The 13,890-nt window shown below is 37.0% G+C and overlaps 1 protein-coding gene across 1 annotated transcript in view; it reads left to right on the top strand.

The window, feature by feature from the left end:
* LOC145276563 (uncharacterized) overlaps positions 1 to 13,890 on the top strand; it is a 162,855-nt gene that overhangs the window by 119,070 nt on the left and 29,895 nt on the right. The window contains exons 15-16 of the mRNA XM_080127758.1: positions 3,391 to 3,522; positions 10,471 to 10,523. Of these exons, the coding sequence (XP_079983884.1) occupies positions 3,391 to 3,522; positions 10,471 to 10,523 (185 nt within the window). The remainder of the gene's footprint in view (positions 1 to 3,390; positions 3,523 to 10,470; positions 10,524 to 13,890) is intronic.

The raw sequence follows: 13,890 nt of genomic DNA, 5'->3' as shown, positions 1-13,890 counted from the left end.
CTACAATATGCTGACGACCACGCCACTCCAGATCATAATATAGATCATATAACTACTTCATTTACTCACATAAAATTAATATACGAAAGTATAGATCTATGCGTAAACTTTAAGTATTTACTTCAAAAGTGCTCAATACGTAGGTAGAGCTAGTTAGTAATTTATAAAATATATATGGCGTATAAGCCTGACGAATCCTATAGTGGATGAAACGCCGAATATTCAGTGTAGCTTAATCGCTATATACATTTTATAAATTACTATATATATATATATATATATATATATATATATATATATATATATATATATATATATATATATTATCCTTGACCGCCTGCTCATCCTCGCAGATGACGACCTTCCCGAGGGACAGTGGACATGATTTTCTGTGTAAGGCAACTGCATGAGAAAAGCCTTGAACAGCAACAGCTCATGATGTTCGTCTTTTGGGACCTTAAAAAGGCTTTTGATAAAGTACTACGACCTGCCATGTGGGCTGTCCGCGCGAGATACGGTTGGCTCCAACGTGTTTCTCGCTGTACATCGCAGCAATGCTCAGCGAGATTCCACCAGAGATACCTTCAATTGGCCTGCAATTTCTCTTGGACAGAGGAATTTTCAACCTCGTACGACTCCGTGCCAAAACCAAAACCACCTTATACGAAGTGCGAGAACTACAATATGCTGACGACCACGCCACTCCAGATCATAATATAGATCATATAACTACTTCATTTACTCACATAAAATTAATATACGAAAGTATAGATCTATGCGTAAACTTTAAGTATTTACTTCAAAAGTGCTCAATACGTAGGTAGAGCTAGTTAGTAATTTATAAAATATATATGGCGTATAAGCCTGACGAATCCTATAGTGGATGAAACGCCGAATATTCAGTGTAGCTTAATCGCTATATACATTTTATAAATTACTATATATATATATATATATATATATATATATATATATATATATATATTATCCTTGACCGCCTGCTCATCCTCGCAGATGACGACCTTCCCGAGGGACAGTGGACATGATTTTCTGTGTAAGGCAACTGCATGAGAAAAGCCTTGAACAGCAACAGCTCATGATGTTCGTCTTTTGGGACCTTAAAAAGGCTTTTGATAAAGTACTACGACCTGCCATGTGGGCTGTCCGCGCGAGATACGGTTGGCTCCAACGTGTTTCTCGCTGTACATCGCAGCAATGCTCAGCGAGATTCCACCAGAGATACCTTCAATTGGCCTGCAATTTCTCTTGGACAGAGGAATTTTCAACCTCGTACGACTCCGTGCCAAAACCAAAACCACCTTATACGAAGTGCGAGAACTACAATATGCTGACGACCACGCCACTCCAGATCATAATATAGATCATATAACTACTTCATTTACTCACATAAAATTAATATACGAAAGTATAGATCTATGCGTAAACTTTAAGTATTTACTTCAAAAGTGCTCAATACGTAGGTAGAGCTAGTTAGTAATTTATAAAATATATATGGCGTATAAGCCTGACGAATCCTATAGTGGATGAAACGCCGAATATTCAGTGTAGCTTAATCGCTATATACATTTTATAAATTACTATATATATATATATATATATATATATATATATATATATATATATATATATATATATTATCCTTGACCGCCTGCTCATCCTCGCAGATGACGACCTTCCCGAGGGACAGTGGACATGATTTTCTGTGTAAGGCAACTGCATGAGAAAAGCCTTGAACAGCAACAGCTCATGATGTTCGTCTTTTGGGACCTTAAAAAGGCTTTTGATAAAGTACTACGACCTGCCATGTGGGCTGTCCGCGCGAGATACGGTTGGCTCCAACGTGTTTCTCGCTGTACATCGCAGCAATGCTCAGCGAGATTCCACCAGAGATACCTTCAATTGGCCTGCAATTTCTCTTGGACAGAGGAATTTTCAACCTCGTACGACTCCGTGCCAAAACCAAAACCACCTTATACGAAGTGCGAGAACTACAATATGCTGACGACCACGCCACTCCAGATCATAATATAGATTATATAACTACTTCATTTACTCACATAAAATTAATATACGAAAGTATAGATCTATGCGTAAACTTTAAGTATTTACTTCAAAAGTGCTCAATACGTAGGTAGAGCTAGTTAGTAATTTATAAAATATATATGGCGTATAAGCCTGACGAATCCTATAGTGGATGAAACGCCGAATATTCAGTGTAGCTTAATCGCTATATATATTTTATAAATTACTATATATATATATATATATATATATATATATATATATATATATATATATATATATAAGTGCTGTTACTTGACGTAACATCACTCCGCACATAATCCAATGTATGTGTACGTGTATGTACTTCTTTTTTTGTTTCATTGTATTTATTTTTTTCATGAAATGATATTTCTGCAGCTCCAGCATATATCTCACTGCTGATGCAATTCTCTATCTATATAAGAGATATGGATGGAGTATTATTGCAACATCTTGGCAAGAGCTGCTAGAAGCAACTTATCCTGCCTTGACAGAGTACAAAATTGACTTCGTACCTTAGTGGAGGATACCCTTTTCTCTTCCCTTCAACCTCTTTCCCATGGGAGGGACGTTGCGAGCCTGTCTTTGTTTTATCGTAACTTCTACGGCAAATGCTCGCCTGAGCTTCAGTCTCTGCCCCCCCCCGTCGCCAATCACGAAAAATACCCGTCTAGCTGAAACCACTGTCAATAACTTTCCCCAATTTTTACTGTGCCTAAATCAAAACGTAGATTACATGAACAGTGCTTCTTTTTTAGAACTGCACGTCTGTGGAATTCTCTTCCGTTTGCTTTCTTCCCAGCTTACTACTTGGTTGTCTTCAAGTCCAACATAAACAAATTCTTGATGAACCGCCCCCTTAAGTTAAGATAGAACTGCACGCCTGTGGAACTCTGTTCCGTCTGCCTGCTTCCCTCCGGACTACAACTTGGATGTCTTCAAGTCTAATGTTAACAAATTCCTAATGAGCCGCCCCCCTAATTAAACACTTCATAAAATCTCCTCACTAACGTGATGTACTTACAATAACCCTTATCCCTGAGTGGCTTCCGGGACTTGATAAGTGGTGATCACTGTGTAAAAAAAAAAAAAAAAAAAAGTAATCCAATCTACCAAATTTCCATTAATAACGATTACTACGATATTATACCATGGATTACTGCACAGTCAATAACCCTTATCCTCGAGTGGCCTCAGGGCATTGATAAGTGGTGACTCCTATTATTATTCTTCACCATTATTCTTTTTACGTTTGCTTCAAATGTTTTTTTCGTCCGTGTTTTTTTTCAAATGCCATTAACAGATTTTTTCGTTTCTCTTTCGAAGGAGGACGCAAACGACACAGTCAATAAACGTGTTGCTAATTTCATTTGTCAACACATTTTAATTGGCCATCAGGGGAGTGTTACCAGCCTCGTTGTAATTGACAGAACTCATGGATACAATGGCGTTTTCCTGGTAAGTATAATTTACAAACGTTACGTAACGAAGGTCGTGTTTTAGTGGAAACGTCTAAAAGGTAGAGATGAAACCATACGAAAGTCACGAAACCACGTGATTTCCGGGAGAAGGTTCTCTTCTTAGCTGGCGAGATTACAAGAAAGAAATGACGCGCCTGGTTGCCATCTCTATTAGTGCTCAGTATGGTTATCTATCTATTTATTTGTCTTCTCAATTTCTTTGTCATGAGTAGACACTTTCTCTTTCTGATATTTTCTCTGACTTTCCTTTTTAAATAAATCTTATTTAAATTGAACATTGGCATCTGAGTAGTTTTGTGTTTACAGACGATCGCAACAACAACGGCGACAATAGAGGTTTTACACACGCTCGACGAGCGGAAGTGCAACACAAGTATAACAACAGATCCATCAGAATGTGTTACTGGAAACGGAATAAAATCATGATGTATACAACCATTCCTCAATACAACAATACTTTGTGAACTAAAAACAGTGTTGCCTATCAAACTTTTAGTCTCGTATATACATATAATAAAATACAATCGCTTTTTTCGTCTAAATTTCGTCACCATTGGACTATAAACATAGGCGCTGTTAAGTTTTGAGACATTGTGTTGAACAAAGATGGCGGCGTAGTTCAGATCAGTAACCAAGATGGCGACCAAGAATCAAATACGGTCCGTGGCGTAGTTAACCTCTTAAGTTCTGAGATATTGTGTTGAACAAAGATGGCGGCGTAGTTCAGATCAGTAACGAAGATGGCGGCGTAGTTAAGATCATTAACGAAGATGGCGGCGTAGTTCAGATCAGTAACGAAGATGGCGGCCAAGAATTAAATGCGGTCCGTGACGTAGTAAACGGCGAACTGATTGAATCCAAAATTCGACAATTTTTATTATAATTTTGGGACGTTTTCATTGGTTGTTTAGCACAGCCGTTGGTTATAAAAATGATTGGCGAATCCATTCGTCTCATACCCCCATTAGAAGTCCAAAACAATTTACAGGCGCTACATAGAATTTCAATATAATCTCACTATCTGCCAATAACTGATGCACGTTTCAGGAAATTATTAGTCAGTTTCATTCAATTCCAGATTTTCCTACATTAATTTTGATCTACCTAACTCTCACAAAACAGGCATACTTAGAGGAAGTTGTCTTAACTTTTACTCACTATAAAATATCTACTACTATTCTCCCATAACACCGGGAATTATCTGTCGTTCATACATCTTTCACCTCAGACCGTCTATATTTAATTTTCTTATTCCGTGATATTATCTATGAGCAGCTAGCGGTTTATCTATCTGTCTGTCTATTTTTCCTCATTTTCACATGTCGTTCTGATGATTTATTTAACTGTCTCTATCTTAAAAACTGAACATTAGCGTTAGGAAATGGTTATAAAAGAAGATACGAACAATATGTTTTGGTATAAAGAATATATTGTACAAGAAAGTGAAATATAAATACAGGTTGTCGGTATTTTCCAACTGACAAGTTGGACAGTCTGTAGTTTCGCTTTAGATCTCGATATTTTGCAACGTGGTTTATTCCTTGTGAAACTAGGACTGCATTTCAATTCCGGTATATGATGAATGTATTGGGAATGTTGAGCGTTGTTTAGAGCCCAAGAGGCGTGAATGGGTAAGTCTCCATCCTCCTCTACCAAGCCTTTTACTTCACAAGAGGTACTAGTAGTAGTTTTTTTCTATTTGGATCGATGTCATTCTAATGATTTACGTGAGAGACATCTTTTTACTTTTTAATACAGAAATTAAAGCATTCAAATAAAATAAGAGATATTCTTACTTCGCATTTTTTTACATACTATTTGGTTAAAGTTAAACCCCCCCCCCAAAAAAAAAACTCGTTTTTTCAATCTAGATTCAATCACCATAAGACTATAAACATAAGTCGTATAGAATTCCAATACGGTCACTCCTCCTGTCAATAATTGATGCAAGTTTTCAAAAAAATATTAGTCTGTTTCATTCGATTTCAGATTTGACTACATTAATTCCAACCAATCTGACTCTCACAAAACAGTCATACTTAGAGCACAAATACCTCTATTTGTAGGCCTATGGTGACTGAATATAGACAGCAAAAAGCGATATTTTTATGTTAACCAAATAGTATATGAAAAAAAAATGCAAAGTAAGAATTTCTGTGATTTGAATGCTTTAATTTCTGTATTATAAAGTAAGATATTCTATTTGTGTTGTAGTTTAACTTAATATATGTATGCACCCTTATATATCTGTGCTGTTGTTGTCATTGTCGTGATCCCAGATCATCGACAAAAGCAATAAGATAAATTTTAAATTAAAAAAAATGCCTTATCAAAGAAGTGAATATTATTACTAATAATCACAAAGAGTAATAAATATACACGAAAAGTAAATGAATAAGCCCCCCTTTTTATATCGTTCATTCAATAAGTTGAAAAGGAAACGTTTCCTTTTTGGCCTTGGATGATTCAATTCGATGGAAAATCATATTCCGGTTGCGGAAACTGCAACGCAATTACCGCGTATAATTTCGAGCAGAACTCTCTCAAAAAACCATTTGGCCTTTCCGGCATCGCTCGTCAAATGGGACACCCAACGCTCAACATTCCCAATACCCTCATCATATACCGGAATTGAAATGCAGTCCTAGTTTTCCAGATTTACTTAAGTGGAAATGGTTTATTCATTGGCTTGCAGCAGGAAACAAAGAAATATACATTAGCGATAAAAATGGACGTCATTGTTATTACATATTTGAGCTGAAATAATCTGGTCGATAAAGTATATACGGGGTCATATCCAGACGTAATTTCTGAAAGCGAAGTTGTTATGGATCGGAAGCTTATTTTATATGCATATTGTGTGAGTGTTTAAAAAGGCTGTTAGCAACATATGATAACGCATGAAAAAAAAACAAAAAACAAAAACAAAACAAAACAAAAACAACAACAACAACAAAAACAAAGCAAGCAATCGAAGACATCATTCAAATTACGAATATTCATATAAAGGATGTTCAATAGGTAATGTCCCTGACCCACTTCTAGTTACCTGATTTAGCTGAAATTTTGCATGTCCAATGATATACATCTCTATAAGTTATATGGTAAATTAAAGCTTTAAACTAATTGTAGTTTTTAATTTACAGGTGTTTATACTGAGTTAGGTGTGACATTGAGCCTATTGTTGCACAATGATCTACATTGTGTATTTGAAAGGATGCGCACCACAAATAACTTTTGATAAAATGAAAAAAAAAAAACGTATAGTAATTATGCCTAATCACACGAGCTTGTAAAACGCTAACATCATGATTTCAAACGTTGCCGGGAATATGTAGAAACAGCTCCCAGTCGTATTTAGCACGCTTCTGTCATTGATGAGACATCTGCCAGTCAAGTTAAGACTGCCATTTTGGAAAATCGACACGTGACTATTCGCCAAATATCTCACGATGTCAAGATTAGTACAGGGTTTGTGGAAACTATCATTATATGAATGCGGTGGCTGCTAGATGGTTTCCCAGGTTACTAGCACCTTTCCAGAAGCGAGAATGAATTTGGAGATATACCAAGAAGATGAGTTGCAGTTTTTTTAAGACTGATTGCACAGGGTGAAACCTGGGTCTATCACTTTGATGCCCAAAATCAAAGCTCTGTCAAATGGTGGAAGCACTTGGATTCACCACTTCCAACGAAAGCAAGAATGCAACCCTCCATTGTCAAGATCATACTCACAATTTTCTGGAGCCAGGATAGATTAGTGATGACAGATTTTCTGGTAAAGGTTACCACAGTTACAGAAGTTTATTTTATTTTATTACTTCTGATAAATTCAGAGAAACTACCAAACTCAAAAAGCAGTGCAAAGGTATCTTACTCCAGCAAGACAACGCTGCGGTTCATAATGTGCATCTTGCCAGATCAGAAGCACGAGCGTCTGGCTATAAAATCATCCTCCATGCCGTTTACTCCCATGACCTTGTACCTTTTAACTTTCACGTCCTCCTGGCCATGAAGTTATTTTTGAAAGGAAAAGCATTATCCAGAGGATACAGCCTTGATTTTCGAAGTTACGTCGCGGTTGGAGGACCAACGTGGGACGTTCTACAAAGTCGCATCAAACGATGGACGAACCGCGTAAATCTGGCTGATCTCTATGTAGAGAAAGACTAATAAATGTGTCAAGTTTCGTTGCTCTACTCTTATGAAAAGTGAGTCAAAGGTATTACTTATTGAACGGCTCTCGTGTATCTACTAATTTTTCAATAAATATGGAATTACTCTTTAATATAACTGAGATGGTATAATGCCTTTAATAATTCATATATTATATATAAAATACTCACCTGTAAAGACAACAAGTTTCGTTAACAGGAAATTAAAAAAAAAGTGAAAAACTAGTAATCATTATAACATAAAAAATAGCAACTTTTCTGATGACGATGACAACGACGATGGTGATGACGATGATAATGATGACGGCCATGACGACGATGATGATGACGACGACGATGATGATGACAATGATGACGATGACGATGTTGATGACGACGACGATGATGATGATGACAATGATGACGATGACGACCATGACGACGATGACGATGATGATGATGGTGATGACGACGACGATGATGACAACGACGACGATAATGATGACAATGATGTCGATGACGACCATGACGATGACGATGATGATGATGATGATGATGATGATGATGAGGTCGACGATGATGACAATAACGATGATGATGACGATGGTGATTTTATATTTTAACGTACAGCCATTTTGATTTTTGATTTTTTATGAAAATCCCTCAAAACAAGGCATGGAGCCACTTGATGTAAGCAGCAAAAATACTATTTTAAAGTCAAAAGCTTGCCAACGATAAAAGCTAGATGGAATAGATTCCAACTAAATCAAAATTCTTACCTCTTTTTTCAAAAACACCGTTCCTTGAAATGTGAGGACTAAAGGACAAAATAAGAGAAGCGAAAGTAAACCAAACATCCATTTTCTACTCCTTCATAACCACCTGTGATTCTTAACCGGCAACTTGCGGTGATAACAGAATTTCGGTGGTTAAAACAGTACTACAACACCTAACACTCACTAGTAGCCTTTGCCACCGGACTGTGTATAAAGAACAATGTCTTCATATGGTTACTTTTGTCCGTTGATGACAGCACGCGTCATAAACGTTCGCTGCTTGAATTCACATAATCAAGGTAAATGGTAATCAAATGCGCGTTTTATCTACACTTATGTTTACACAAAAACAGAAGCATTAAACGCACCATTTCAATCACAAATTGTTACTAACATCATTAGTTTTCAACAACAGTTAATTATTTTATATAGCTATAATGTATTTAGGGAAGTGTTATTTTTTATGTTTCTTTTATATTTATCCAGCCATTTCCTAAGTTCGCAATAAGTTTCACCAATGTATATTTGATTTAAATTATGTCATGGTGCAATGTATTTTACTGCTTTAAATGTGAGTGTTTTATGTAATTGTTTTTGTTGATTTTAGTGTTTCGTTTGTGATGTAGTTAGTGTTCGAAATCCTCGCTCATTTAAAAAGTTGTAAATTATTTTATTACTGACGTGGTTAAGTAAAAGATGATAGTTGTGTTGGATAAATATTATTTTGGTTAATCGATTCTGGGTAAAATTTAAATACCCCCGACAAACTCGACAAGCAGCAAAATCCCACCCTACACAGTAGAGATCCCTAGATGTAAGAAAGCCTTCTACTCCAGTAGTTTCTTCCCCAGAACTGCTAGACTTTGGAATTCCCCTCCGGGTTTCTGCTTTCCCAACTGTCCTGACATGCAGAAGTTCAAGTGTAATGTGAACAGACATCTTGCTGCTTAACTCCCTACATAGTATTCCTGCAAATTATGTTCTCGATAGTAGCCCCTACATCAAAGTGACACTGTGCCTTGTTTGGGGTTAAAATAGAATTTAAAAAAATTGATAATAGACAAGTAATAAAGTAAAAACATTAATATATATAGAGAGATATACGTAAAGATATAATGAATAGTGATATTTACAACTAGAAATAAAATAGGTTCAAGGCTCCTAAAATTCGTATTAGAATTGTCCGCAAGGACTCCTGGCGCAGTGGTTAGAGTACTTGGCAAAATCAATTGTAAAAAGTGATATTCTGAAGGTTCAATCCTCTCTGTGGGCGACCGAAAAATACAATTGCGAATTACTCACATGGCTGACTGAACAAAATTCCGTCTAAATTCCCGAGTTCGACAGAAACATTCCCAAGTTCGACAAGATACACTTGAAGAAGGTCGGAGGTTACATCGACCGAAACGTTGTGAAAATCACATTTAAGATGAGAACAGTAGTTCAATAAATCCAAATAATACGAATAACCAATCCTCATCTTAAAAATTAAAAAACGAGATATATATATATATAATTATTTTTTTACTATAATAATTAAATACCTACAGACACTAGTGTTTCATCCTTTCGGGATTCTTTAGTGCAGGGTGTCACGATTACTACCAGTCGAACGATTCGAACCCCGCGACATCTCTGGCTCGATTAGCGGAGGCCGTATCCATTCGGCTACTATTAACCGTGTGAAATAGCGTTGAATTTTAAACATTTTAATTTAAATGTTCATTACGTCAGACAGACAGTGATCAAATCGTTATACGATGATCTACGCATAAGAGCTAAATTGACCGACTTTTTAATTCAACTGAAAGTGCTCAACGATAAGAAACGAATTTCTTAAAGGGGCTGTCATAATATATATATATATATATATTCTGGTTTATATATACTTCACGACTCTTACGGCATTTTGAGTATCATCAGTAAGTAATAGAATTTTATTGAATACTAATTTTGTCTGAGGATCCTTTTCTATTTCTCCCTTGTTGATTGCAGGTAAGTGCCGGCTGGGATCGGAAACTGCGAATCTGGAATCTGGAAACGGGCGAGTGAGTGGATGAGGCCATGGAAAAAATGGTCTTTCCTGCAACAGCATTGCAAGTTCATTTAAAGATATCAGTTTTCATTTTGTTTTAGAAATTATTATTAAAATGTTCTGTATGTGACTAGAAGTAACGAACCCATGATACTATATCTTTTATGAAGGTGTCATGAGAAAGGGGGGGATAATGACCGCATTACATTTCGCCATAAAAATTCCTATAATATAAAAAAAATATCATAGTTTAAGAAAAGCAGTTAAGTTTACCAGATAAAAAGGCATTTTATATAATACGAGGTGCCTTCATTAAGTTCCTAGCCTTTTTTTTTTCGTATAGGCACTTTATTGATAATACACATATGAAACTCTGGTCCTCCTCAAAGTAATTTCCTCCAGCTCCAATGCACTTGTTGTATTGTTCCAACAACTTTTGGAATGCCTCATGAAAGTTCTCTCGTGTGAGCTTGTCAATAACCCTCATCACAGCCTCTTTCATCTCCTGAATTGTCTCATCACAGCAGCCTCTAAGGTTTTCCTTGAGCTTACGGAATAACCAAAAGTCACAGGGAGCAATGTCTGGACTATAGGGAGGGTGAGAAACGTTATTCATGCCCATCTTGGTCAAATAGTCTGGAGCACTCTAGCTAATTCTAGGTCTTCGTTTAGCTCTATCTACAACGAAGACTTCTAGAATCAGCACTTATTTCGAATACTAGCACCATCACGCAAAGAAAAGGTTTCTACAATTTGTCCCCTATTATAGGAAATATAATAATCAGAGAGCAGAATATGAATACAGATCCTGGGTAATCAGTCAATATGTACTTAACCGTCTCTCCTCATATAATTTCAACAAAAATAAAATCGATTGAGTAAATGTGCATGTACATATGTATATGAATAACGTTTTAATGCGTATATATATATATATATATATATATATATATATATATATATATATATATATATATATATATATATATATATAATGCATAGAATAATCCAACCTTTCCACACACACATTTATAGATTCTGCCCAGAATGGGAAGGATTTTAGGATTTTCTTCCTTTTTCACTCACATGTGGTCTGTAATCGTTTTCTCCAACATTTTTCCTGCGAAATCCTGATGATGTCCTCTGAAATAGGGACACAACGTTGATTACTGTTTTATTAATTCGCGGTTTTCCTTCTCAAATAACATAACATCAACAATCGCTTGTATTTTTATTTAATGTTTAGTCATATATATATATATATATTTATATGTATATATGTTTTATATATATATTTATATATAATTTGAGGTTGCTATTTTCCAAAGGTGGGTTAACTAGTAAAATATAACGAGGTTCATACGAGAGTGCTCAATACAGAAGTAGAGCAAGTTACATTTGTCTTTACATAAGCAGTAGTTTGTTGCTACACAGTCATGAGCATGTTTCGGTCTACCAGTAGTTACCAACTAGAGACCTCATCAGGCAACAACCCTTATTCCCGAACCAATAAATTTCGGAAATAAGGGTTGTTGCCTGATGAGGTCTCTAGTTGGTAACTACTGGTAGACCGAAACATGCTCATGACTGTGTAGCAACAAACTACTGCTTATGTAAAGACAAAAATATATTTATATATATATATTTATATATATATTTATATATATATTTATATATAATTATTTTTACTTATATATATATGTATTTTTAAATATATATATATATCGGCGTCGGCTCCTACTTGTATACGAGCATTGGGCCCTGTCGTCAGGTGGGTGGGTGCCTATGTGATACATGGCTGTACAGTCCGATTCTATGGCGAAAGAACCGCGGACAGTGCTCATAGGGAGATGGGTTTGCTCTCGCTCCCTTCTCCTTCATCTCCCAGCTTCTTTCCTTCTTCTCCTTTCCTCCTCAAAGTAAGCACTGCCACGGTGTACAGCGTTCATCCACGCCTTCCTGTCCCTAGCAGCCTCTTCCCACGAGGAGTAGTCGATGTCACTTGCTGCCAGAATGCGTTCAGCTGGTCTTTGTAGCGCAATTTTGGTGCTCCTCGTGGTCTGATTAATTTTGCCAGTTCTCCGTACATCATTCTCTTGGGAAGCTTTAAGTTTTGCATTCTGTGGACGTGGCCTGTCTAGCGGAGGCTGTGGCGGATAATAGTGGCCTCAACACTTGTCATCTTAGCACGTTCCAGTACCTCAGAGTTGGAGGTATGGCTCTACCAGGGTATTTTCATAATTTGCCTCAATTTTGTTTGTTGGAATCGTTCCAGATGTTTTATTTCACTTCTCTATAGTTTTCACGTTTCACAGGCGTACAGTAGCGTGGAGAGGACAAATGCCCGGAGAACTATTATCTTCGTGGTCATCGTAAGTGTGTGGTTGTTAAATAAATACGCGGCAGTTGAGTCGTCCAAAGGCGGAATGGGTTGCCCTTATTCTGTTCTCCATGTCCTTCTTGCATGTAGGAGTAGATGTTAAAATGCTTCCAAGATAAGACAATTGATCTACCTCCTCTAGTGGTTAGTTGTTAATTGTGATATTAAGGGCTGGGGGCGTTTGTCCTGGCGAATGTTGAACGAGGGTCTTGATCTTCTCCGTGTTGACCTGCATCCGAAACCTTTCACATGCAGAGTTATATGCGTCTGCTAACGACTGCAGGTCCTCTGTCGTCTGATCTGGAGTGGCGTTGTCGTCAGCATATTGTAGTTCGCGCACTTCGTATAAGGTGGTTTTGGTTTTGGCACGGAGTCGTACGAGGTTGAAAATTCCTCTGTCCAAGAGAAATTGCAGGCCAATTGAAGGTATCTCTGGTGGAATCTCGCTGAGCATTGCTGCGATGTACAGCCAAAACATACCCCTGCTTCAGACCACCGTTGATGGGGAATGGGTCTGAAAGAGAGTTCTGATGACAAACTCTTCCAACAATTCCGTCATGGAGGGCACGCATCAGTTCAACGAAGTCGGGTGGACAACTGTATCTCGCGCGGACAGCCCACATGGCAGGTCGTAGTACTTTATCAAAAGCCTTTTTAAGGTCTCAAAAGACGAACATCATGGGCTGTTGCTGTTTAAGGCTTTTCTCACGCAGTTGCCTTACACAGAAAATCATGTCCACTGTCCCTCGGGAAGATCGTCATCTGTGAGGATAAGCAGGCGGTCGAGGATAATATATATTTATATATATATGTATTCACATACGCACACACACACACACACACACACACACACACACACACACACACACACACACACACACACACACACACACACACACACACACACATATATATATATATATATATATATGAAGTCTGTAGATTATAATTTACAAGAATTTATTGCTTGACAGGATACTAAAAGGAAATTCCTTAACCC

Source organism: Euprymna scolopes, chromosome 5, assembly GCF_053919585.1.
Source record: "Euprymna scolopes isolate OS-2025 chromosome 5, ASM5391958v1, whole genome shotgun sequence".
In the NCBI taxonomy this organism is placed as follows: Eukaryota; Metazoa; Mollusca; class Cephalopoda; order Sepiida; family Sepiolidae; genus Euprymna; species Euprymna scolopes.
Note: the sequence above shows the minus strand (reverse complement) of the source record. Positions and strands in the feature narration are given on the sequence as shown.